General features: G+C 39.5%; 1 protein-coding gene, 3 non-coding genes and 4 pseudogenes across 4 annotated transcripts; 2 read left to right on the top strand and 6 right to left on the bottom strand.

Annotated features, from left to right (window-relative positions):
- Nucleotides 1-218: 218 nt before the first annotated feature.
- On the bottom strand, nt 219-11,024 carry vps37a (VPS37A subunit of ESCRT-I). Its single transcript, XM_084930808.1, has 12 exons — nt 10,542-11,024; nt 9,142-9,216; nt 7,760-7,877; nt 6,837-6,940; nt 6,412-6,625; nt 5,640-5,710; nt 5,085-5,212; nt 4,937-4,995; nt 4,475-4,543; nt 2,685-2,828; nt 1,907-1,995; nt 219-1,706 (listed from the first exon to the last, which is right to left on the bottom strand). Exons 1-11 carry the CDS (start codon nt 10,649-10,651, stop codon nt 1,915-1,917), a joined length of 1,173 nt encoding a protein of 390 aa, XP_084786934.1. The 5' UTR covers nt 10,652-11,024; the 3' UTR covers nt 219-1,706; nt 1,907-1,914.
- Nucleotides 11,025-14,443: 3,419 nt separating this feature from the next.
- Nucleotides 14,444-14,652, top strand: LOC146385204 (small nucleolar RNA U3). The gene has a single exon (XR_014800580.1). It is a non-coding gene; the product is annotated as a small nucleolar RNA U3 (small nucleolar RNA).
- Nucleotides 14,653-15,493: 841 nt separating this feature from the next.
- On the bottom strand, nt 15,494-15,652 carry LOC146385205 (small nucleolar RNA U3; annotated as a pseudogene).
- A 767-nt stretch (nt 15,653-16,419) lies between these two features.
- On the bottom strand, nt 16,420-16,609 carry LOC146385206 (small nucleolar RNA U3; annotated as a pseudogene).
- A 1,370-nt stretch (nt 16,610-17,979) lies between these two features.
- LOC146385207 (small nucleolar RNA U3) lies at nt 17,980-18,185 on the bottom strand. Its single transcript, XR_014800583.1, has one exon. It is a non-coding gene; the product is annotated as a small nucleolar RNA U3 (small nucleolar RNA).
- Nucleotides 18,186-18,797: 612 nt separating this feature from the next.
- On the top strand, nt 18,798-19,001 carry LOC146385208 (small nucleolar RNA U3; annotated as a pseudogene).
- A 4,834-nt stretch (nt 19,002-23,835) lies between these two features.
- On the bottom strand, nt 23,836-24,050 carry LOC146385209 (small nucleolar RNA U3). The gene has a single exon (XR_014800581.1). It is a non-coding gene; the product is annotated as a small nucleolar RNA U3 (small nucleolar RNA).
- Nucleotides 24,051-24,513: 463 nt separating this feature from the next.
- LOC146385210 (small nucleolar RNA U3) lies at nt 24,514-24,745 on the bottom strand (annotated as a pseudogene).
- Between the last annotated feature and the right edge of the window lie 992 nt (nt 24,746-25,737).

A 25,737-nucleotide genomic window follows, 5' to 3' on the forward strand; every position in this document is an offset into this window, starting at 1 on the left:
AGGTGTCTTCCTGTTCATAACAAGTTTTTCCTTCCCAGTATTGCCAAGAGGCTGTTCACTTAGTGATAATTTGATTGTTGGGGATTTCTCTGTATGTTCATTGAACAAATTCCACATCATGGTCAGACACCTTACTGACATCACGCAGCCCAAGGATACCTTGAGAACCTCTGGCTTTCAGGCAATGCTGGTATGTTAAAAAGAATGTGATCACAGAATTTATTCTAAATGCTTTATTACTCTAACAAATTAAATAAGAACATATAATACAAGGTGTCTCGAGTCTTTGATTACAATATAGCCTATTATTAACATTATTTAAATACAGTATCCAATGTCATTGAGTTTTACTGCAGCATTTAAACTAATATTCCTCAACATTATCCCACATCTTCTGAGGCTTTTCAGCAGAAATTTCAAGTTTGAGGTTTCAGGTGTCAGAAAACAGTTTCTCAGGCGATCATAACTGTGCATATAAGGGAAAAGTGGTGGTCAGTATGTTTACATCAAGAATTATTTTTTTAAATCAATGTAAAAAACAAAAGAGGGACTGAAGTATTCAGATTTGAGTTAATGTAGTTTAACCCGCCCTCTGAGCGGAAAAATATTTGCTTTCAGTGCTAAAAACAAGAACCACAAATGCTAATCGTGTTAGCATTGGTTTCAACACGTGACCCTCAATAAGCAGAATTACAATACAGGAACTAACAACTGAAACAGCTCTTACAGTATGTTATGTGGTCTGCTTGGTTCACGTTAACTTTGAATTGGAAACAAATGTATTACAACTTACAGTACATAAATTGTGGGATTATCAGAGTACTGATAGAAAATCTGAAACCTTAACTATGAATGTTTATGTAATGATATTCAGGCTGTGTTTAGGATTTCCTCAAACTGACAGCTTGATTAACAATCAGCCACTTTCCACTTTGAAAACACATAGTTTAAATTTTAACAGCCCAATTAAATGTCTCCTGACCGAACTGTTGAGTCCTTGCTTCTTTTCTTTGTTTTACTCACTGACAGTCATGGCTGTCTTGGACAAATTATCGCTGAAAGTGCATTGGCTGCACAACATCTCCGTAAAGTGTAATGGGATGATTAAGCAAGGACTGATCTCAGAGATGTATGGTACAGACACCAATATTTCAGAATAACTTTTTAAGTGATACTAACTAGCCCACAGCAAAGAAAATGGAAGATTAGGGGCACTGTACTACAAAACTTGTACTTTCTTCCAAATTTCTTCACATCTCCAACCTTCCTGATTAAGAACAGGCAAGATTTTATGAGCAACGTGACATAAATCTAAAGAGAAAACAAAGCTTGTTGTAATCACTGCCATGTCAAAACTGGAAAAAAAAAGTGCAATAAAATTATCCACAATGTGATGAATCCATAGTAATGTGTCTGGAGCATCTAGGCATGTGCCACTCATCCTCCAAGGTTTGGCCTCCTGTGGTGACTCAACGTTACTCTCACAAGATCCAACTTTAACTGCTTTTTTGTGTTTTGCTTTGTTTTGTTGTGTTGTTTGTTGTTTTTTAAGCTTGGATCTGGACACCATAGGCTTCTTGTTTTAGCCCAGCATTGCAATCAAAATCTTCATGTTTCTCCAAACTGATGAGTGCCCAGTGTGCTTTTCGGCCCCTGTAATACCTTTTTCCTTTTACTTGGCAGCAGTTGGCTGAGAAACACTGAATCTGAGGACCAAAGAAATGGTGAGAGAAGCAGAATGAATAAATGAGAATGAAAAATACAATTTCCTTTTTTTTCTTTCCAAAAAAAAGAGGAAAGGTTATTACAGTCATTGTAAAAGTTGAGAACCAGCATTTTTACCCTTTAAACAGACATGTGACTGCAATGCGACTAAGTAATGTGTGCTGTGCTGTGATTCTTCTACCTTGTGATCTAGTGACTGGTAGGAAACGGGCCATGTGTGTTGATGGACTGTTGCAGCTTCTCTTCTTTGGCTCTTCTGCTGTGGCAAAGCTGGAAAACAAAACCAAAGTCATCTGAAGTTTCCCCTTAAAATGTTAAGTGCAGTACTTCCTATAACATTCACACCTAACAATAATTTACAATAAATTACAATAGAGCCAAATGCAGTAAATATGGCACAAATTAAAACTAACATTTAAAAAAAAAAAAAAGTGTCAGGAGGTTCAATAAAACCTCTATTTTTAAACAATTAAAAATCTCTGTCAATTACTTCATGGTTCAGTTTTTAAAAGGTTAAAAAAAGCCAACATGTAACACTAGAACAGCCACGCAGCATCAACAAAAGCAAAGATTTCACTTCTTGAATAAGTTTTTTTTAATTACTTTCTCCAATGATAACAAATAAAAGAAGCTACTTTCAGCTTTCCCTTGCCACAAGGGGTCAACACAGCGGGTAGGCTTTGCATGATAGATTTGTCATTATCATGACCGTCATCAGCCTCTCTCCAGTTCCTTACAGGTTTAACACCCTGTTTGCATCCCATTCAAAACTCAAAAAAAATATTTTTTTATCCAACTCCAGTCCTCTTTTTATGTATCGTTCAATCAAACCCAGCTAACTCTGACTCATATAACAAAACATGAATGAAACATGAATTAAAAAACAGCATAAAAATGACTCCTGGCCAATTCTAGGTATAAATGTTTTTTTGTCGTTCTTGTTGTTGTTAGCATCTCACTGTTCTTTTTTCCATGAAGCTGTTCAGGAATTCGTCAATGTCAATGCGTCCTTCCAGGAAGTTTTCAGCCGTCTCCTCAGACTCCTCCTCTGCCTGGTGAGCTGCGACTTTTAACCGAGCCTGTAGTGTGCTTAGACTGCAACTCTGGTAGGGAGTAAAATAAAAAAACAAAGACAAAACATGAAATACAAAATGATCAAAGAGTGTTTACAGGCAAACATGTCTGGGTTGATATATATATATAAGCTCTTCTTTAGAGTATTGCTCAATATAATGAGTGCTGTTAAACAAATCCTTTTTTCTGCCGGTGAAGGGACCTTGTATCGGCCAAGTCAAGTAAAAAGACAATGTAAAATCTTCAGGATAACCTGCTGAAAGATTAAAGTAACTGTATGTATATATTTGAGCCTTTAGTGTATACTTTTGACCTTGTGTGGATTAAAGAAAATTCAAAAGAAATTCAAACTTATGCACCCAATACTTGCTATTAAAAGTGAATAAAGATATATGCTGTGCAATAGGGGTGGGGGAAAAATCGATACAGTGTAGTATCGTGATATTTTGTTTGCTAATAATGTATCGATACAGGGACAGCAGAAATCGATATTTTGTTACAAAAAAGGTTTTTGTGCTCTGACTTCAGAGCATGTTGATCCTTTTTCTGAGCAAGAATCCTGACATTCCTTCACTGTCCAAATGTGTTTAACTTTTTTTTGGCAGCAATAAACATGACAGTTTACTTATTTTAATTTAAGACATGTTTTATTTTAATTAAGTTTAAAACTTTTTTATTTAATGTAAAATTATATTTTGTTTTAATTTACTTTCAAATTCTTCAGTTGCTGAAGGGGCTGCATAGTTTTCATAAATTGCATAGTTCAGAATAGCTATAATTGTACCAGATGGTTTCATTCAGTTAAGTTGGACTAGACTGTAATACAAACCGTTCAGTTTGTCAACAATAAAACTGACTGAAATGAGAGAAAGACTGAGTGCGAGACTTTGTTATTAGATAAAATGAATATTGATAAAGTTTACCTTTATGTACAGAATCTGAATATCGCAAAATATTTTAAAAAATTGCAATAATATCGTATCGTGCGTTAAGTATTGTGATAATATCGTATCGTGGGATGTATGGTGATTCCCACCTCTACTGTGCAATCATTAAACCCTGGAAAAGTCAATTAAAAGCCAAACAATCACCACAACGTTCACGTCATTGATGAGTGTATATAAACCTCTGACCACAACTGTAGCAGACCGACATGTAGTCACCAATTAAGTCTGTATCTTATATTTTACTTTTTCTTTTCGTGCTTGGTTTTCTGGAAACTAAGCAGTCAATCAAGCTTAGCTTAACCCTCCTGTTATGTTGGTTTCCAGGAACACCAATTGTGCTCCTGGGTTAATTTGGCCCGGGGCAAATTTACTCATCCAAAAGTGTCAGAAACACTGGCATTGATTATTTTACAATTTTCTTTTATAATTTGGATTTTTTTCGTTTTCTGTAGTGATGCAGATGACATGTGACATCTCTTCTGTTCTGGGTCAATCTGACCCGCAACATAACAGGAGGGTTAAGTAACAAAGAGTACTACAATTACACAGTTATACAATTCACAAGTTACACAGTATATTAAACAACCCAAGCTCAGTTTTAATCAACAAAATGATAAATCAGGATTGGAATAAACATATGAAAATGTCAAAACTCTTATTTCAAGACGTGTCTTTGCACTAAACATGTATTACGTGTAAAACCAGAGTGTGCTGGTGTGGCCATTTACCTCACTGAGTTCGTGCTGTCTCTGCATCTTTGTTTCAAAAGCTGACTTCATCTGAGTCAGCTGTTCATACTGTTAGCACAAGAGACAAAAACACATAATGAGCAGCAGGACAATGGCATGAACAAATATGTGAGCCATGTGTGTATGACACAGAGAGGAGACCGTGCCTTTGCAGTTACTTCGCCTAAACTCTGAAACCGTCTGCCTTTTCAAATTCTGACCTCTCTAACATTTTTGAAACCTGTCTGAACACACCTCTTTAATCCCTAGCTTTTTACGGTGACTGAGTTGTTTTGCTTTTGTGGCTTATCTTCTATTTTTCTATATTGATGTATATATTTATTACTTTTCTATTTTTCAGTTAGTACAGCACTTTGGTCAAACTGCGTTTTTTAAAATGTGCTTATAAATACACTGACTTGACTTGATTATGAAACAAAGAGGAATTACGTATGAACTGACCTTGTAGAGCATCTCTTGTCTTTTTCCTTCCAGATGTGGCTCCATTTGAAGATTTTTCTCTGCAAAAACACATTGACACCAACTTAAATTAGAGCTTCACTTTCCTATGACTCGCAAGACCATCTATGAGAACAGGGGAAGAACTTACTGGCCATGTCCAGTATACTGTTGACCAACTCTTCTTTATCAGATGTGACCTGTTTCAGTTGTGGCAAACTCACAAAAAACTTGAGCAACACATCTTCGTTTTCAGACATATCTGACAACTGTGTCAGGCTGGGGGTGGATAAATGGGCAGATATGTGAGAGAGTAATTATTTGATGTGCCCACTTACAAAAAACATGAAAAGCCTGTAACTTTTATTGTAGGTTCATTTTAATGGATAGAGACAGAATATTAACCATGCTCACCCCCTGGAGCAAGATTTTTATAGTTCTAGATTTTCCAAATACTTTTTGGAGATTTTTCTGCATTTTGGGTTGATAATCTGTCTCTCACCATTAAAATGAAAAATTAGACACTATCGCTTTCTTTGTAAGTGAGCAACTTATAAATTCAGCATTATTTATAATTATTTCTATCACTTTACATAAACAGTGGGTAAGATGTTGAATACATCAATAATGGTATGAAATAATGTTTGTCACAAACATTTCACACTGTGCAAACATTTTAATTTGAAATCATTAAGGAATACTTTACTTCATGTCACAGAGTTCAGGAAAAGACTCAGGAATCTCAGGCATCTTGTACACGTGTCCATTTAGTCTAGTCTAGAAGAAACAGAAGTTATATATTTACATCACAATCTTCAGTGTATTAATGTCTGAACACTAGAGCTGTGTCGGACTGTCCAATGCTAGTTCTCTGAGTAATTTTGTCTGATGCCATCTGCTTCTTCCTGTAATGTATAATGTGCATGCACTAGTGGCACTAATATTGGCCAGCATGAGATTAAAGTTTTATTTGAGTGACCTAGAAAGTCCACATTAGTTGTATGGAATGTTAATGACAGCGCAAGTTGTAGATTTGTTGGCAGGTCACCATGGCTTGTTTCCCGAGCTTGGATTTTTTCTTCATTCGCTGATTTGTTTTGTTTTTCACTTTTGGTTTATCTCTGGTTAGGTTCGTGTGCTGAAAACTACTTGATTAGGTTCAACAAAAAGTTCTGGTTTGGGGTAAAATACATCCTTGAGTTCCACAAAATTACCTTTAAATTTGGCCAATTTCCCCATCAGTGACATTTTCTCAACCATTCGTGGGTTGCTTCCAGCCCGGCTAATGTTTACATTTACAAAGCAATCTTTATTAAACAGAATTTGTGCTGGAAGCAGTCCAGAACCTGGGATATAGGTGGAGGAACCTACAACTTTTTGATCAATGCTTTTATCTGGTTTGGTGAAGGTGATGCTTTGCTTGCTATATGCTTGACTGTTACCATTCCATTTTTATACACTGTGCATCAATTGCATACCTCTGAATCTCCAATAGGTACAGGCAGTGGCAGGTCAGAAATTATTCCATATGGCGCTGGAGCTCGAGGGGGCCCAAGGGCACTATCGACCCCTGGGTGAGGCATTGGCGCAGGGGCTGGACCAGAAGGTGGTGTCTGACTGGGTCCCATGTGGCGAGAACCAAAGTGAAAAGCCGGATTGGGGTAAGGTGCTATACCTGATGATTTGTACATACTGCTCCAGTGAAAAAAGGAAAGAATAAAAGGCATAACATCAATGTTTAAATGATGTGGAAAAAATATATCGAACTGCTTTTAGAACCACTTTAAAATAATATTTAAAATAAGACCACACTTGAAAAATATACGAACTTTCTTAGAATGTCATAAGAAAGTACTGAGAAATAAGTGTCTTATATTCTCAATGACAGAAGGAGGAGACTTACTAAGGAAAGCCAGAAGGACCGCTAGACATCAAGGCGGGAGGACTTTTCCAGAACTCGTCAAGCAGACTTTGGATGACCTTTCCCAGGTCTGAGTGCATCCCAAACTAGAACATATATAACAACAACTAAATACAGTAACATGGATAAAATTAAAGCATGAATTAACAGAAGAACCTAAAATAAGTGGATTTACTTCACAATGAACCAATGAAAGAAACAGAAAAAAGCAAACAAGTACATGTTTTTGTAGCTGATGAACACCTGGTTTATGTGCACAAATGAAGCAAGGATACCAGATAGAAAGCTGTGCATCGACGACAGCTCTCCCCACTCTATCTGGATCAATTTAATTATGTATTAAATAATTTTTTAAAATTTGGTTACATTCAAGATGCTTTCTAAAGTATGCTATTTATTTATTTGTGTGTGCAGATGATGTATTATAGCTTTAGAACACTGGATTACGTATACGTATTTCCAAGTAAACTGGATAATAGAATTAGACTATTCTTCTTGGTTGAAGACAGAGCATTTGATCGGTGGTGAGAAGACCTACTGCTCAGGCTTGGAAACCCCCTGACTTTAAGTTACTTATTTCACTTTCACTTTTAGTCAGATGAGAAATGTAGTTATCTTGGACACTACCATGAGTAATGATCTTTCAACTTGTCCTGCTGCTTTCACAGCAATGCTGTCACTTTGCAGCGTTTTACTTCCCTTTGTTTCTCTCTCTCTTTTTTTCCACACAGATCATTGAAAAACAAAGAAACAAAAAAGAAAACCACACACACATTTGTGCAATGACACTTTAAACAAAAAAAGTGTTATCTGTGTCATTTTAAGTATTGATTCAGGATGCCATAATTTATAATTCTTGTTTAAGATCTGAAAAAAACCCTCTTTAATTCTCAAAAGCTACTTACATTAGTGATGAGGGGGCTCTTGATCATAGTGCCATTATTGCTGTCCACTAAATGATGACCAACAGGGGGAAAGACACTAACCACTGGTTTCTCCTGGGGGAACTGAGGAGGCAGCAAACTGAAATGAAGGGTAACAAAAGAGAAGTGTTTAACTTAGTTAAACCCTTTAATGTTAACTATCAACAATTTACAGCCCAGATAATATAATCTAGTTATGATGTAGTATTGCTGGATAATCAATAAACATTACTTGATAATCAATAGGAAACAAGTCAATTATGCAGGAAGCAAATGAGAACTTAACTGATAAACAAAGAAGCAGACTTTATAAGAGCAGGATTATTGAAAATGTAGGTATTTATTGTGTCATAAATTTTGTTCTTGGGATTAGTAAGACCTGTGTTTACCTGCTGTTACATGCCAAAGTGGCATCTGTCAAAAATGTTTATGGCAAATACAGTTCTAAAATACAGTTCTGAAATACCCAGACCCAAACCAATTAATGGACAGTCCTCCACACCTATAAAGCGTATATTATATATATTATATAACCCCATATTTTCTTTATAGGTGACAAAAATAGAAGCAGAAATGGGAGTGAATGTGTGACAAAGGTTTTTCCTAAGAGCTCTCACAAACATTTGACTACCTAATGTGAGAGTTACTAGAGCCTATGGTACATATTTGGGTTCTCAACCGGCTTTACTAGTTTTTCTTGTCTCATCTTCTTTGTGGAAATCTGAAAATTTCTATCTTGTTTCTCGTGTAATGTTAGCCTTCTTTTGTATTAATTTACAGTCAGATTTCAATCAGTGGTGTAAGTACAGACTGACTTTGAGGTACACAAACCATTGTCTGTTGATAATCTGAAATTATTGTATGCAGTGTGACAAAAAGTTTCAGAAAAGAGGCCCATAAAATCCAGAATCCTTTTTGGCCTAACCCATGTTGACCGTCATAATGCTGGGTATGTTTAAGCAGCCTCCAGCATGGCTGCTATTATTCCCATTCTGACCACTCTTTTAAACTGACCCAAATTTCATCTGAAAAAAACATGGCTGGTTATAACAGGCTCTGGCTACAATACAGCAGTTTGCAGTCCACAGTCTCCAAGCCTGAAGGCAATGCGGTACATGAGATGCTATTATCATTACCCAATGGTGTGAGACTCCCAGTGTTCAATGCACTTACTGAAAATAAAAACCAAGCAGAAATGCAAGAGAATATAATGATAGTAGTGAGAGATTTAAAAAAAAAAAAAAAGCAGCCAGATGTATATGAGAAAATGACCTCCAATGTGAGCTTAGGTAAGGCTCTTTGTTTTCACAGACATACAATTAGAACTTTTTGATCCCACCTGGTAGGTGTATAAATGTACTCACATGTTAACACTAATGGTTGAATTGTTGACTGTGAATGGTATTCTGTATTCCACATCCTTCTGGATTTCTGCAAGGCTGTAAAACAGGAACAGGGCCAGAAATTTGAAGATTTATCAACATGCAATCAAAAGAAGATGCAAAAGAAGAATTATACACCTAAGGTCAAGGTTTATGAAATTCTGCTAGTTTGAAGAGCAAATGATAGATTCAGTATTTATCCTCACCCAACAAATTCTGTCGGTGAGGGATTAAATGGCACAGAAGGTGAACATAGTTTTCATGAATAAGTAAATGCAATCTATTTATGGTACTTAGTAGTTGACCGCTGGGGAAAAGGTAGGAAAAAAAAGAGTCGTTTCACAAAAAAGAGCAATTAATACACTTGACATGTTAGGTTTTAAAATCACACACAAGTGTCTGTCAGTGTCTGATAATAATGAACTTTCCCTTCCACTGCCTCTAATGCTGCTGATACCACTATTTATCTGAATAACTGCATTTTCACCAGATAAACTGCACCAGTGAAATGATGGAATAATTGTAATGCCACATTGTTTATAAAATCACAACTTGAAAAAATAGGGCAAAGAAGGTTCATGTTGAAGTTGGTCCGGAAGTCAATATAAGGGGTTTAAACAGTCAGCACCCCAAAAAATCAATTACCATGTCAAAGCAGCGTGTAGAAAACCTTAACCTTACACCTAGTAACATCAGTGTCATCATATGAGAAGCATTCAACAGAGCTCCATAGCATCTAAAAGCACATGATCTGCATTTGATATGCTTGGTTCCTTCTCGGAAACTGTGTAATCCCTTTTCTTTGTCACACACTTGGCATAATTCGTATTAGAAGGGAGAAGACTGTGACTCCTCAAGAAATGAACCACAACAGTGGCTTACGCTGGAAACATTCGTTGATAAACAAAGGCTAATACTTTAATCTCCACTTCTCAGTAACAAGCTCATCTTAAAACTACATGCATGGCAAACACATGACCACAGGACATGTCCAGCCACGAGCCCTAAAAATAGACCCTGTCATTTAATGCTAACATAGCACGCGCTAATTAGCCATGAGAAAAGGCTAGCAAGATTAGCTTACAAACCAGACTAAGGGGCTTCACAAAAGTGGGTTTACCTAAAATAGTATTACATAATTTGAATATTTAGAGAACAGATGGGATAAATGTGGTCGACAATAAACGAAAAGTTGGTTGCTAGCATGAGGTACTTTTAACTTAACTATGAGAAGTAGCTAGCTCTGAGAAGTAAACAGCAGGTGTGTTGGTAAACTGAGTGAGGGTGTTTTCTATTTAACCCCATTAAAATGTTCAGGAAACATCGTAGTGACCATAAAACAACCTCACGGGTCGGGTTTTGGGGTGACGGATCGTTATTACCTCGGGTGGGCAGCTTTTAGGGACTCGATCTGCCGCTGTCTCTGTTGCTGTAAGCTGTTCAGAGGAGGGAGAGATCCAGAGCCTTTGGAGGTTGGGAAAAACCAGTTCATTCTCTTCTGGAGAAACCACTGACCGGACTTGGCGAATCTAAAGGCCGACTAAAAACGAAGAAGAAATGGAAGAGAAAGTCAGCATGAGCGGTACACGGTGTGGAGATTTGCGGCGCTGACCGCTGTTAGCTGTTTGACTCTCGGTTTCTCGTCCTCACAAGGTGTACTTTCTGTATATGTTACAAAGTCGGATGGCATATCCTCATTTGTTGGTTAAAGTGTCAGTTCCGGTTTATCTCCCAAGAGATGTGTGTAAATGTCACCCAGTCATTAATATCATGCGAGAGATTAAGGCTAAAGGAAGAAAACAACCTAGCTAATAACAGCTTGATCAACTTATTTACGTGTTACGTCACGCAAACGCCTACGTAGAGCGCAACTTCCTGTTTTCGACCTTTTTTCACAATAAAATATAAGAATAACATATTTTTTGGGATTGGACCTTATAATAAACTATATGAGATTTAAGAATACAGCAGCAAAGCCATGTTAAAAATGCGATTTTTCTGTAGTAACATAAATGATAATTTTGTGAGTGTTAAAACGTTTTAGGGTGAGCACGGGTCCCTCTTTATGTAGGACTCCACTACATTTTTATTACTTGTCCCACACATTCAGATATTGTTCCAAATTTTTGTTTTTAAAATCCATCCTCTAGGATGCACATTCTTCTAAAGTGTGAAGAAAGTAGCAATTTCACCATTGGTCTTCTCCCTTTTTTGTCAGTTATTTCTGAGTCTAACAAGAAACCTGTAGCTAAAAAGGAAAACAGGTCCAATCTGAAAGAAATAGGCAGCTGCAATGTGAGAATGTAGATAGGCAGAATTTGATGGTAGTCTGTAGGATGACTTAAGAAATCAAGAAGAAGTAGTAAGTGAAGGCAGACACAGGGATTTAATAGTGGAAGCTTAAGAAGGAATAACGTTGCACAGGGAAAAATTGTTACAGGCTCTGGGTGGTAGGGAAGAGTTCCCAGATATCTGGAAGTGGTAGAGCTGAAGTGGTGAAGGAAATTGTCAAAATGGTTTTTGGTATTTTCTCTGGATAGAGAAAAGAAGACAAGGAGGCTTTGTGGTGAATATGGAAATGCAGGAAAGTATTCAAAAGAAGAGGTTAACAAATAAATAGTAAGCTTATCAGGGAGATGAAGAAAGTCAACAGGAGTACCGGGAGGGTTTTGATCCTAGTGATTTGCTAAATGATGATGATGATGAATTTTAAAGTTGGCATAAAGTATATTAAAAAACCAAAACACTCCAAAAAAACTCCAAAACTCAAAGAGGTTTTCAAAGGTGGTTGAAAAATGTCCCAATAATTTATCTCACAACTGATCATAGTCAGGTGTACAGTTTAGATTTTATTCTTTGCACTGACAATACTGCATCCAGTTCCACTGTATATATATATATAGTGACAATAAAGATTATTGTACTTATCAGTCCTAGCATAACTAAGTCAACATAACTTAATTCTTGACTATGCCCATCAACTTTCATTTTCTTAAAGATAATTTAATACATATTATAATGCAACACAATTACCAACCATTCAAGCAAACATGGCACATTTTTTTTCTTAATAAATGGGAATCAAATACAGGGCAGAAGGCCAAGGCATGCTGCAGTGCCTTTTTCCCCTTAATTTTTATGGAACACCAGATAAAAATAAACATCCAAGAAACCAAGGTGACGTAAATACTGCTTGAGGACACTAGGTTGACAAATGAATAATCTAATAACAAAGAAACAAAACCAACAGTTAGTTTAATAGTTAACTCCTATTATATAAAAGTGCTGGCGAACTTCATAATTGAAGTGTATGACAACCAGTGGGGAGCAGAAGGGGGGGGGATCCTCCACCCCGAGATCACGATTCATGGTGAACATGTAACACTTCTAATCACATACTTTTGAAACATTTTTATCTCAAACATTTGCTCAAAAGTTTGCATTTAAACTAAGGTGCATTTAAAGTACGAAATTGTAAAACCAAAGCCAACCTTCTTTAAAACATATTTCCTTCCTTTATGCTCCATAACAAGGCAAAGTGAAATAATTTAAAACACTTGCTTTTTGCCCAGAAGTGACAACCATCTGTGTTTTTAGCCCTTGTGATAAAAACCGGAGCTTTAAGCACTTAAAACTATTTTTATCTTTAAATCCTTTCTATGACCACTCAGACCATATTCCCTTCATCAAAACTACATTGAACTATAACTTTTACAAAAGTAAGATCAATCTACTGATAAAAATATTTTTTGGCAACACCAATTTGGAAACATTTATGTTGCTCATGTTCAAAAATTTGATAGGAGTAAAAGATAATTTGGACCTGTTTTTGTTTTGTCAACAAAAGGGGATGATAAAGCCATGGAGATGGCATCAGTATAAAGGAGACAAGTGGATGGTTCACTCACAATATTATCTTGCTTTATTTCATACACAGTCCCTGTAAATGCTTTCTAGGCTTGGTAATGCAATTCCCAGCAACTTACTATCGTTACTGTCTTTCTAATTGCCTTTTTCTGTCCCTCAGAGGCATTTCCAAACAAACAGTACAGAAATTCAACACACTTTCAACAAAAGCCCAGTAGAACATGTAAAGCATTTTAGACTTTGAAGGCTAAAAGTTTCTGCAAAAATATAGATTCAATGCCAGTCTTATCTAGAGATTTAAATAACTCAGAAGTCACACATGACTTTTCAGGTATTAGTAAAGGGCAAGTAGGGATAGGTATCAAAACCCGGTTCTTGTTGAGGTTCCTGTTTCAGTTCCCTGGAATTGTTTGTCATTTTTGCAAACAATTCCCTTATCGATTCCAGTCGCCCCGAATGACGTCAACACGTTGCGGATCGTCATTTACCTGGCAGGAAACACGACGCCTAAGCGGCTCAAACGCTCAAAAGTTTGGTTTATACTTTACGAGAACGGATGACAACAGGGCAACTTGCAATACTTGCAAAGTAGATATTTCATTTAAGGGAGGAAACACTACGAATATGCAAAAGCATTTGCTCACAAAACATGCGATGACCTTAAATGAATGTTGTGTTTTTAATTCTGCTCCGGACTCGTGAATCTTAACCCAGCAGCAGCAGTAACGTTTGCACGTCTTCTCCCGTTAATGCGGCAGGTAAATAATCAACAACAGTGCATATTATGTTAGCGCGATCTGCCTTATTACAAAACCTGCCATTACTGTGTGTTGCATTTAGGTGACCATGATGAGAGAGACAGAGTCTGGCTAGCTCAGATGCTGGCAGTTCTCGCTGCAGTCTACCGGTAGCGTCTCCTTTCAGGCCAGGATAGACGAATGTCACCGAGCAGTGACTAAGTTTGTGGTAAAAGCCTTGCACCCATTTGCCACAGCAGATGCCCCCGATTTTCGGTAAGTGAATGTGTTTAATTGTCGGCAGGGACATTACTGGATATTCTTGTGTAATTGCTACAGAATAATTTATGTTATACGTTGTTATTGCTACAGAAGAATATTTATTTTATTATTTTACATTTACAATTTTTTTTCCTGGGGACCCTGTGACACCCCATTGAAGAGCCGTAGGCTGTGGATCTCTTAAGATCTCACTGTTGGGTTTGTAAGGCCATGTTACTCCTAAATTTCTATCTTGTTCAAAGAGAAGATATAAAACAAAGTTCTAAGCTAATCGACCTTAGTGTTCGATTAGCATTAGATAATAAAACGATTTCTAAAAGATCAGCACCCTGAGTGAGAATAATTGTACTGAGAGTGACTTGTTGTTTCCATCCTCAGTTTCCATCCTCAGTTGTGCAAAGATTATACTTTCAGGAATCATTTCTTTAGTTTTTGACTTGAGGAATGTCTTTCTAGACTGTATGATCTCGCTAACCACGATAAGTTGTGATATTCCCTTTTGAGCATGAAGCTGATGGAATAGTGCTGTGCTGCACATGTTCTGTCACTGATGACTGCTTATTGCTCTATTGTAGAGCAGTGAGAAAGGGAATATGTTCAGAGTGGTTGTAGAAGAGTTTAAAAAAAAAAAAAACCCCATCACTGAAAAATATTTGTGTAGCATTTATTTACTTACTGGTCAGTGCTTCTCTGTAGCACAGTGAAGACAAGAGTGGAAATCTTATCTAAATTTAAAAAACCTTGTTTGTTGTTTGTTTTTTTTCACCTGGTGATTTTTTGTTTTAAATGCTCAAATAAAGATCAGTGCTAAATAGAATTATCTGATACAGTGGATCTCAAACTGAGGTACCACTAGTTGTACTTGGGCTCTTTCTGATGGTACGCGGGAAATCTCCAATTTTTTTTAGAATAAATAATGTACCATTGTAGAGGTATGCAAAGACAACACGAGAGTTCCCGAGGCTCTTCTGGGAGCCAGAGTCAACCAGAAAACGCCTCCCCGAACGTGTCCTCTATAAAGAGCAGCCTCCAGCCTTAAATGTGAGATTGGCCAAATTTTGATCAAGTAATGCTCTTTGTTTTAATCCCACCTGATAGGCGGACAAATGGACTTGCATGTTAACACTAATGATGGAGTTGTTGACTGGGAATGGTATTCTGTACTCCACATCCTTCTGGATCTCTGCAAGTCTGTGAAGGAACAGGACCACAAATATGAATATTTATGAACATCCAACAAAAAGAAGATGGAAAAAAAGAAGATGAAAAACAAATTATCCACCTATCCTTTATTTCTGCTAGTATAGAAGGAAAATGATAGAGTGAATGCTTGTTTTATCCATTAACTTTTGCAGGTGAGGAGTTTAAATAACTGGCTTTCCTGGTACAAGACATATGCAAGTGTAGATTAACAGTTAAGCACTATTCTGATTTTCAACTTTATTAAAACCACTCGGAGAACATTCCCTTCTGTAAAGTTCCGAACAATCATCAAGGTCAGAAAACACAGTACCACAACTTATCATCGTGGTTAGCGAGACCATACACTCTAGAAACACATTTCTCAAGTCAACAACTATAGAAATGATCCCTGAAAGTATAGTCGTAACAAAGCTGCGGATGGAAACAACAAGTCACTCTCAGTACAATTATTCTCACTCAGGGTGTTTATCTTTTAGAGGCCTTATTATGAGTAACATGTTTAAGATTTACATGAAACGTACAAAAATTGTTGTATAAAAATATTTTCAGTATAAAAGAAAGTTACAAATGCTACACTGAGACAGACTTAAAAGGCTGGTGTCTTACAACGGCTGTAAAGATAAATCAACCTTCAGTTATTGCATCCATTTGAGGCAATGTAACCTTTTTTCGTTCTTTTTTGGTGAGTCTACATGACGCTTGTATGTTCAAAAATAAGCCCAGTCTATTTTCTCTAGTGACTGCTAAATTAAGCCCTTTCTGGCAGCGACGTTGACTTGACTGTCTCTTCTCAAATATCTACTTCATGGGCAATATGTCAGTAAAGTTGATTTAAACTTCTGCAAGAAATCTATGTCCTAATTGAAATTGTAACCAGAAGCTCCTTTTATTCCTACACATTTGTATGCCTTCTATAATATATAATACATTTGTAATATAATACATTTGTTTCAAAAAATAATTATGCTATAGTACATAATATTTTCCAAAGCACAAATTGTTTTTTAACAACTGTGACATTTACAAATATCTTTGTGTCCCTCAGAACAAATATTGCTTATATAATTGTCTTTCCACTAAGCAATGTATCAAAACTACATTAAGCCAGCATCAGTACAGTCATAGATAAAAGCAGTCAAGCCAATATTTACATTTTTTGGATTTTCATACAACCACTCTGACCGTATTCCTTTCATCAATGCACCACAAGGAAGCAAAGAGCAGTCATCAGCGACAAGCTGATTGTTCTATCTATTTCATGCTTGGAAGGAAGTATCACAAGTCATCGTCGTGGTTAGTGAGACCATACACTTTAGACTTCCAAATTTTAACTATCTGGAAAACAATCACAGTAATGCCAGCTACAGATTTTGGATTGAGTAAATGGTATTATATTTAACTGCTTTTACCAAGCAACAATGCTCTCAATACTGGATTTAAATGTTATGTAATCATCTCTAACAGCAGATTTATCTGCGCTAATGTTACTATAGTTACGTACAACAGTAATAGTTCATTAACGTCTCATTAACTCAAGACTTTGGCCATGTTTGACAGCTGAGGCAAACCATTAGTGAGAGTGACTGTCCTGGGAATCACTAGCTCTTTCTGGCCATTGCTTAATTAAAACTGTACTTTCAGGAGTCATTTCTATAATTTTTGACTTGAGAAATGTGTTTCTACAAGCCCATGCAGCAGTATGTTAATAATTGACTTTATATTGCAGTTTTTCTCCCAACTTAAGTTTGGTCCGTTTAGAGCACCCTGCCATGCAATGACATTTGTCCCTAACCATCAGGAATCCTCATGTTAATTTTTATCAAGTGGGAAAAAGTTAGCATTCATCCTCCAGCTTCACTGTGTTTATGTTAGCTAGCCACCATTATACATCATTATATACCAGCCAGCCCAACTTCAGTAACCCTACAAACCACTGCTGTTTAGTTTTCTGTCTTCATTTATATGGGAAATGATAGCAAAGCTGTACGTTTTCATTTTTTCTGTGGCGGTTAAGCTGCCGGATTTTTGGCTTCATCCCCAGATATCTGGGAACTCTTCCCTACCATCCATTACTGCTCACTTGCGGAAGAAGTGGATCGCATTCTCCTGGCTACCGGGTGCTTCAGCATCCAGGCAATATTTCCCGACTCACCGACGGCACCTCCCTCACCCCCACTGATTCTCCTGGGAGCTTCCGACTCCGACAGCGTGACAGCGCTGTGCCACCTTTGCAGCTTTAAGCTCCAGGGAAACAAGCCCACCAGCGCTCTGTAGCGGCCGTGACCGCTGGCGATAAGGAAAGGCTGCTCTTTATGGAGGACACGTTCGGGGAGACGTTTTCTGGTTGACTCTGGCTCCCAGAAGAGCCTCGGGAACTCTCGTGTTGTCTTTGCATACCTCTACAATGGTATATTATTTATACTAAAAAAAATTGGAGATTTCCCGCGTACCACCAAAAAGAGCCCAAGTAAAACTAGTGGTACCACAGTTTGAGAACCACTGTATTAGATAATTCTATTTAGCACTGATCTTTATTTGACCATTTAAAACCAAAAATCACCAGGTGGAAAAAACACATAAACAACAAACAAGGTTTTTTAAATTTAGATAAGATTTCCACTCTTGTCTTCACTGTGCTACAGAGAAGCACTGACCAGTAAATAAATAGATACTACACAAATATTTTTCAGTGATGGTTTCTTTTTTTTTTTTTTTTTTTAATTCTTCTACAACCACTCTGGACATATTCCCTTCCTCACTGCTCTGCAGTAGAGCAATAAGCAATCATCAATGACGAAACAGCACAACACTATGTCATCAGCTTTATGCTCAAAAGAAAATATCACAACTCATCATTGTGGTTAGCGAGACCATACACTCGAAAAACACATTTCTCAAGTCAGAAACTATAGAAATGATCCCTGAAAGTATAGTCATATCAAAACTGAGTATGGAAACAACAAGTCACTCTCAGTACAATTATTCTCACTCAGGGTGTTGATCTTTTAGAAATCGTCTCATTGTCTAATGTTACTGTTTGTCTGTTTGTTATGGGTTTCAGTATAGTGTGTCATGCAATCGTGAGAGTTCTAAAAAATGATTAAGCAAACATCATTCTGGAAAATTAATTTTTAGATAAAAGTCACCAAATGTTGGGGGTAACGTATGGTTACACTGTAACCTTGGTTCTCTGAGCGAGAGACTATCTCTCAGCCCTGTACATATGGAATATGTAATGGAGTGGAAAGAGATACTCTCAATATGATAGAGAACAGCTAGATTTTAAGCAAAGAGAACAGAAAAAAATTCTCAGTCAGACAGGACTACGACTCATGAAGATGACTCAATTTGATTGCCACACTATAAACTTTAAAAAAATATCTCAAATCTATCAAATAAATAAGTAAATGTGTTTTAGTGGCACATTTCTCAACTATTTCTTAAAATAAGGAAGAAAAGCACTGGTATCTTTGGATGAGCCACTGAAGTAACCGTGAGTAAGAATGATGCTACCATGAATGAGATGCAGTTTTAACCCTCCTGTAAGCTAAAACTATACTTTCAGGGATCATTTCTATAAGTTTTGCTTTGAGCAACGTGTTTCTAGCGTGTATGGTGTCGCTAACCACGACGATGAGTTGTGATATTCCCTTTTGAGCATGAAGCTGATGGAGTAGCACATGTTCTTTGTCATTGATGATTGCTTATTGTTCTACTGTGGAGCAGCAAGAAAGGAAATATGATCAGAGTGGTGGTAGAAGTGTCAAACAGGCAATGAAAAATTTGTGTAACATTTATCTGTTTAATTGCTCATTATTACTTCCCTGTGGCTCAGTGAGATAGTGAATTAGATAAGAGTGGAAGTCCTGTTTAAGATTAAAAAACTTGTGTTGCTGTTTTTTTCCATCTGGTGATTTCTGGTTTTAAATGGTCAAATAAAGGTCAGTGCTAAGCTGAAATTATCTAATAAATTGTTAACCCTAGACCAATAATACAAGTGGGCACTAGATGACTAGATTAACATGCAAGTTCATTTGTCTGCCTATCAGGTGGGATTAAAACAAAGAGCATTACTTGATCAAAATTTGGCCAATCTCACATTTAACGTCTTCTTCTTGCACACCTCTGGCTGCTATTTATAGATCACACATTATGTATGAGCAGAAATCTGTGCCATCAGAAACTGTTTGAATAAGTTAAATTTGAATTTGAATTGCTCGGCTTGAAACTTGAATACATACTTTTAAAAACTGAATATGAATTAGCCTAATTTGAAATTCAATTTATTGGTTCGAAAATGATCATCACTTAATTGAAATTGAATTTTATATTTCCATCCATCCATCCATCCATCCATCTTCATCCGCTTTATCCGAGGCCGGGTCGCGGGGGCAGCAGCCTAAGCAGAGAGGCCCAGACCTCCCTCTCCCCAGCCACCTCCTCCAGCTTATCCAGGGGAACACCAAGGCGTTCCCAGGCCAGCCGAGAGATATAATCTCTCCAGCGTGTCCTGGGTCTGCCCTGGGGCCTCCTCCCGGTGGGACATGCCCGGAACACCTCACCCAGGAGGCATCCTTGTCAGATGCCCGAACCACCTCAACTGGCTCCTTTCGATGTGGAGCAGCAGCGGCTCTACTCTGAGCCCCTCCCGGATGGCCGAACTTCTCACCCTATCTCTAAGGCAGAGGCCAGCCACCCTTCGGAGGAAGCTCATTTCTGCCGCTTGTATCCGCAATCTCGTTCTTTTGGTCACTACCCACAGCTCGTGGCCATAGGTGAGGGTAGGGACGTAGATCGACCGGTAAATTGAGAGCTTCGCTTTTACACTCAGCTCCCTCTTCACCACGACGGACCGGTGCAGCGTCCACATTACTGCAGCTGCAGCCCCAATCCGTCTGTCGATCTCCGGCTCCCTTCTCCCATCACTCGCGAACAAGACCCCGAGATACTTGAACTCCTCCACTTGGGGCAGGAACTCATCCCCGACCCGGAGTGGGCACTCCACCCTTTTCCGGCTGAGAACCATGGCCTCACATTTGGAGGTGCTGATCCTCATTCCCGCTGCTTCACACTCGGCTGCGAACCGTTCCAGTGCGAGTTGGAGGCCCTCACCCAATGAAGCCAACAGAACCACATCATCCGCAAAAAGCAGAGATGAGATTCTGAGGCCACCGAAGTGAAAGCCCTCCGCCACTTGGCTGCGCCTAGAAATCCTGTCCATAAAAATTATGAACAGAACCGGTGACAAAGGGCAGCCCTGGCGGAGCCCATCACCCACCGGGAACGAGTCCGATTTATTGCCGGCAATGTGAACCAAGCTCTTGCAACAGTTGTATAGGGATCGAATGGCCCGTAGCAATGGGCCAGACACCCCACAGGACACCCCGAGGGACACGGTCAAATGCCTTCTCCAAGTCCACAAAACACATGTAGACTGGTTGGGCAAACTCCCATGCACCCTCAAGTATCCTTGAGAGGATAAAGAGCTGGTCCAGTGTTCCGCGACCAGGACGAAAACCGCATTGTTCCTCCGGTATCCGAGGTTCAACTAGCGGACGAACTCTCCTTTCCAGCACCCTGGCATAGACTTTCCCAGGGAGGCTGAGGAGTGTGATCCCCCTGTAGTTGGAACACACCCTCCGATCTCCCTTCTTAAAGATGGAGACCACCAGTCCAGGGGTACTGCCCCTGATCTCCACGCAACATTGTAGAGGCATGTCAACCAGGACAGCCCTACAACGTCCAGAGCCTTCAGGAACTCGGGGCGGACCTCATCAACACCAGGGGCTCTGCCACCAAGGAGTTGTTTAACTGCCTCAGTGACCTCGCCCCCGGAAATTGGTGGGTCATTCCCCTCATCCCCAGACTCTGCCTCCTCCTCGGAAGACGTGTCAGTGGGATTAAGGAGGTCCTCGAAGTATTCCTTCCACCGCCTGACAATTTTCTCAGTCGACGTCAGCAGCGCTCCGCCAGCACTATACACAGTGCAGGTAGAGCACCGCTTTCCCCTCCTGAGACGCCTGACGGTTTGCCAGAATCTCTTCGAGGCAGTCCGAAAGTCTTTTTCCATGGCCTCTCCGAACTCCTCCCACACCCGAGTTTTTGCTTCAGCCACTGCCCGAGCCGCATTCCACTTGGCCTGTCAATACCTGTCGGCTGCCTCCGGAGTCCCACAGGCTAACCAAGCCTGATAAGACTCCTTCTTCAGCCTGGTGGCTCCCTTCACCTCTGGTGTCCACCATTTGGTTCGGGGATTACCACCACGGCAGGCACCAACCACCTTGCGGCCGCAGCTCAATGCAGCAGCTTCGGCAATGGAGTCGCTGAACATGGTCCATTCGGACTCAATGTCCCCAGTCTCCCCCGGAATGCTGTTGAAGCTCTGCCAGAGGTGTGCATTGAAGATCTCGCGGACTGGGGCCTCTGCTAGACGTTCCCAGCACACCCTCACTACGTGTTTAGGTGCACCGGGTCTGTCCAGCGTCCTCCCCCGCCACCTGATCCAACTCACCACCAGGTGGTGATCAGTTGACAGCTCAGCCCCTCTCTTTACTCGAGTGTCCAGAACATATGGTCGCAGGTCTGGTGATACGATTACAAAATTGATCATCGACCTACGGCCTAGAGCGTCCTGGTGCCACGTGCACTTATGGACACTCTTATGTTCGAACAAGGTGTTCGTTATGGCCAAACTGTGATTTGCACAGAAGTCCAATAACAAAACACTGCTCGGGTTCAGATCAGGGAGGCCATTCCTCCCAATCACGCCCCTCCAGGTCTCGCTGTCGTTACCCACGTGAGCATTGAAGTCTCCCAGCAGGACAACAGAGTCTCCAGGTGGAGCACCTTCCAGCACCCCCCCCCCCCGGGACTCTAAGAAGGCTGGGTACTCTGAACTGCCACTCGGCGCATAAGCGCAGATGACAGTCAGGACCCGTTCCCCGACCCTAAGGCGCAGGGAACAAACCCTCTCATCCACCGGGAAAAACCCCAACGTACCGGTAGCAAGCCGAGGGGATATTAGAATACCCACCCCAGCCCGCCGCCTCTCACCAGGGGCAACTCCAGACTGAGACAGAGTCCAGCCCCTCTCCAGGAGACTGGTTCCAGAGCCCAAGCCATGCGTAGAGGTGAGCCCGACTATATCTAGCCGGTACCTCTCAACCTCACGCACTAACTCAGGCTCCTTCCCCACCAGAGAGGTGACATTCCATGTCCCTATTGCCAGTCTTGGCAGCCGGGGATCAGTCCGCCAGGGCCTCCGCTCCTGGCCGCCACCCGACACACAATGCACCCGACCCCTATGGCGTCTCCTGCGGGTGGTGGGCCTGCGGGAGGATGGGCCCATGTCTCCTCTTCGGGCTGTGCCCGGCCAGGCCCCATGGACTAAGGCCCGGTCACCAGACGCTCGCCCTCGGGCACCCTCCCCGGGCCTGGCTCCAGGGCGGGGCCCCGGTAACCCTATCCCGGGAAGGGTAAACTGTTCCCTCGATGTTCTCTTCATAAGGGTCTTCTGAATCGCTCTTTGTCTGGTCCCTCACCCAGGACCAATTTGCCATGGGAGACCCTACCAGGGTGCAAAAGCCCACAGACAACATAGCCCCTGGGATCCCTGGGACACACAAACCCCTCCACCACGATAAGGTAGCGATTCACGGAGAAATGAATTTTGAAAATGAATTCATTTGCTTTGAAACCGTATTTTATCCTTTAAAAATGTAGCTCTCGAATAATTTCAGTTCTACAATTCAATTTCAGTTCCAAAATTCAGTTTTTTGGGACTCACATCCGGTTCCGGTTCAAGAGTAATCGAGCGCAGATTAATAGAACTACGTTTTACTAGTGGACTGAAAGTGTTACTGACGGGAATCTACAGCATCTTGAGCTGAATTAAGACTTCAGAAGTCATTCGTTATGTTGAATGACCAGCGGATAAACTCCCAGGTTGGTAATAAATGTATTACATGTATAAGAACAAGCGTCATGTTAACAAATGATAGCCGTACAGTAACTTTTATGCTTATTGTAGCTGTTAGCTCAAAACGCTAATTTACCGTAGTTTGCCCTGGATTCAGTTTTGACAAACAAATATGATTGACTGTTTCTAGTAGAATTCGTATTCTTTGTATTTTAGCTTTATTTATGTCTTACACAGCATCCCAACTCTTTAGCTAACTTAATAACTTTAGCTAAAGTGAATAGTTAGTCTAATTCATTAGACTCCCATAATTATGCTCCCTTGCACTTGTGTATCTAGAAATCTTGGTTTTTATTTCAACAAACTATTATCTGAGACCAATAATACAAGTGGCCACTAGATGTCTCTACCTGCTTGAGCATTTGGTAGACTGACAACATTTAGTCCAAGTTTAAGAAATTCTTCTTCAACAGACTCGTCTCTGTCACTCACTAAAAAAAGAAAATGAGTGTAAAGCCCCTTAAATAACCATTTGTTTTCTCATTTTTAGTTATTAATACAACTACTAAATTCTACTTACACATGAAGGGACTTGCATAGGATGATGGCACCTGTGCTTTTAGTGCTATGACACCAGTTTGGTAAGATATAGTTAAAGCATTTCCTAGAACCACTCAGATCATATTCCCTTTTTCAGAGCTCCAAAATTAAGCAATGAACAGTCATCAATAACAGAAAACACATGACAAAGTCACAGTTGTCTGTCACTTTCACGTTCAAAAGGGAACATCACAACTCATCATCGTGGTTAGCGAGACCATACACTCTAGAAACACATTTCTCAAGTCAAAAACTATAAAAATGATCCCTGAAAGTACAGTCTTAGTTAAGCAACGCCCATAAAGAGCTAGTGATTCCCAGGACAGTCACTCTCACTAATGGTTTGCCTCAGCTGTCAAACATGGTCTTGAGTTAATGAGAAGTTAATGAACTATTACTGTTGTACGTAACTACAGTAACATTGGCGCAGATAAATCTGAAGTTAGAGTTGATTACGTAACATTTAAATCCAGTATTGAGAGCATCGATGCTTGGTAAAAGCAGTTAAATATAATACCATTTACTCAATCCAAAATCTGTAGCTGGCATTACTGTGATCGTTTTCCAGAAAGTTAAAATATGGAAATGACCAGAAATCGTAAATAGTGCACATTTCAGATGCAGTTGTTCACATGGCCATTAAATGTCACAACGTCTTAAACCATGACCGAAGCCCATAACTATATATATGGAAGTAATCACTAGACAAAATAAAACAAACTTATTTGTTCTTTTAACTCTTCTAGAGCCACTCTGATCATATTCCCTTTCTCACTGCTCTACAGTAGAGCAATAAGCAATCATCAATGACAGAACACGTGCAGCACAGCACTATTCTATCAGCTTCATGCTCAAAAGACAAAAAAAAAAAAAAAAAAAAATCATCACAGCTCGTCATCGTGGTTAGCGAGACCATATGCTCTAGAAACACATTTCTCAAGTCAAAAACTATATAAATGATTTCTGAAAGTACAGTCTTAGTTAAGCAACGGCCAAAAACAGCTAGTGATTCCCAGGACAGTCACTCTCACTAATGGTTTGCCTCAGCTGTCAAAACTGGTTAAACACGAACATTAGCTCAGACTTAAATGCAGTTTTAGATTTGGTAACTGCTGTTCTATGTAAAATGTGTCCTTTGTCACCACCTCGAGGTGTGGCGGAGGCTGGCACCCTAGACACTCAAAAGTAAAATATCCAGTCTAAGAAATTTGTGTAATTTTACTTTCTGCATGGTTCTGTAACCATACATACAGCATTTTGCAGTTACAGATAGCAGTCTCCAATCTGAACGCACTTGCGGTGCTATCATCATTGCTTCACAGAATGAGACTGTCAGTGCAAAGTTCAATGCACTTACTGAAAAAAAAAAAAGATTTGCAGATACACAAGTGCAAGGGAACATAGAACAGAATAGAATACCTCTTTATTGTCACTGTTACAAGAACAATGAAACACAGTTTGCCATCTTTCTGTAAATCTACACAATAACACAGGCATTTACATTTACACAAGAAAGATATGTACAAGTTATACATACACATGCGTACATATGGCTACATCCATCCATCCATACAGATACATACAGATACATACAGATACATACATATATGTATATATATATACACACACACACACACACAAACTTCCACATACACGCTTACATATATATACATACACATACATGAGGAGTAGTGATGGGATTTCCGGCTCTTTTTAGAGAACCGGCTCTTTCGATTCGGCTCACTGAAAAGAGCCGGCTCTTTCGGCTCCCAACCGGCTCTTCAGGTTGTTTTGTTGCTTTAATTAATTTATTATTAACAATAATATGAAATTATGCACAAAAGGAATTACTAATGTAAAAAAAAAGTGGTTTTATTTATATATGCTTATATATAAATACAGGGAGTGCAGAATTATTAGGCAAATGAGTATTTTGTCCACATCATCCTCTTCATGCATGTTGTCTTACTC

The sequence above is a fragment of the Perissodus microlepis genome, chromosome 6 (assembly GCF_051167445.1).
Source record: "Perissodus microlepis isolate ML-2025 ecotype Zambia chromosome 6, ASM5116744v1, whole genome shotgun sequence".
NCBI lineage: Eukaryota > Metazoa > Chordata > Actinopteri > Cichliformes > Cichlidae > Perissodus > Perissodus microlepis.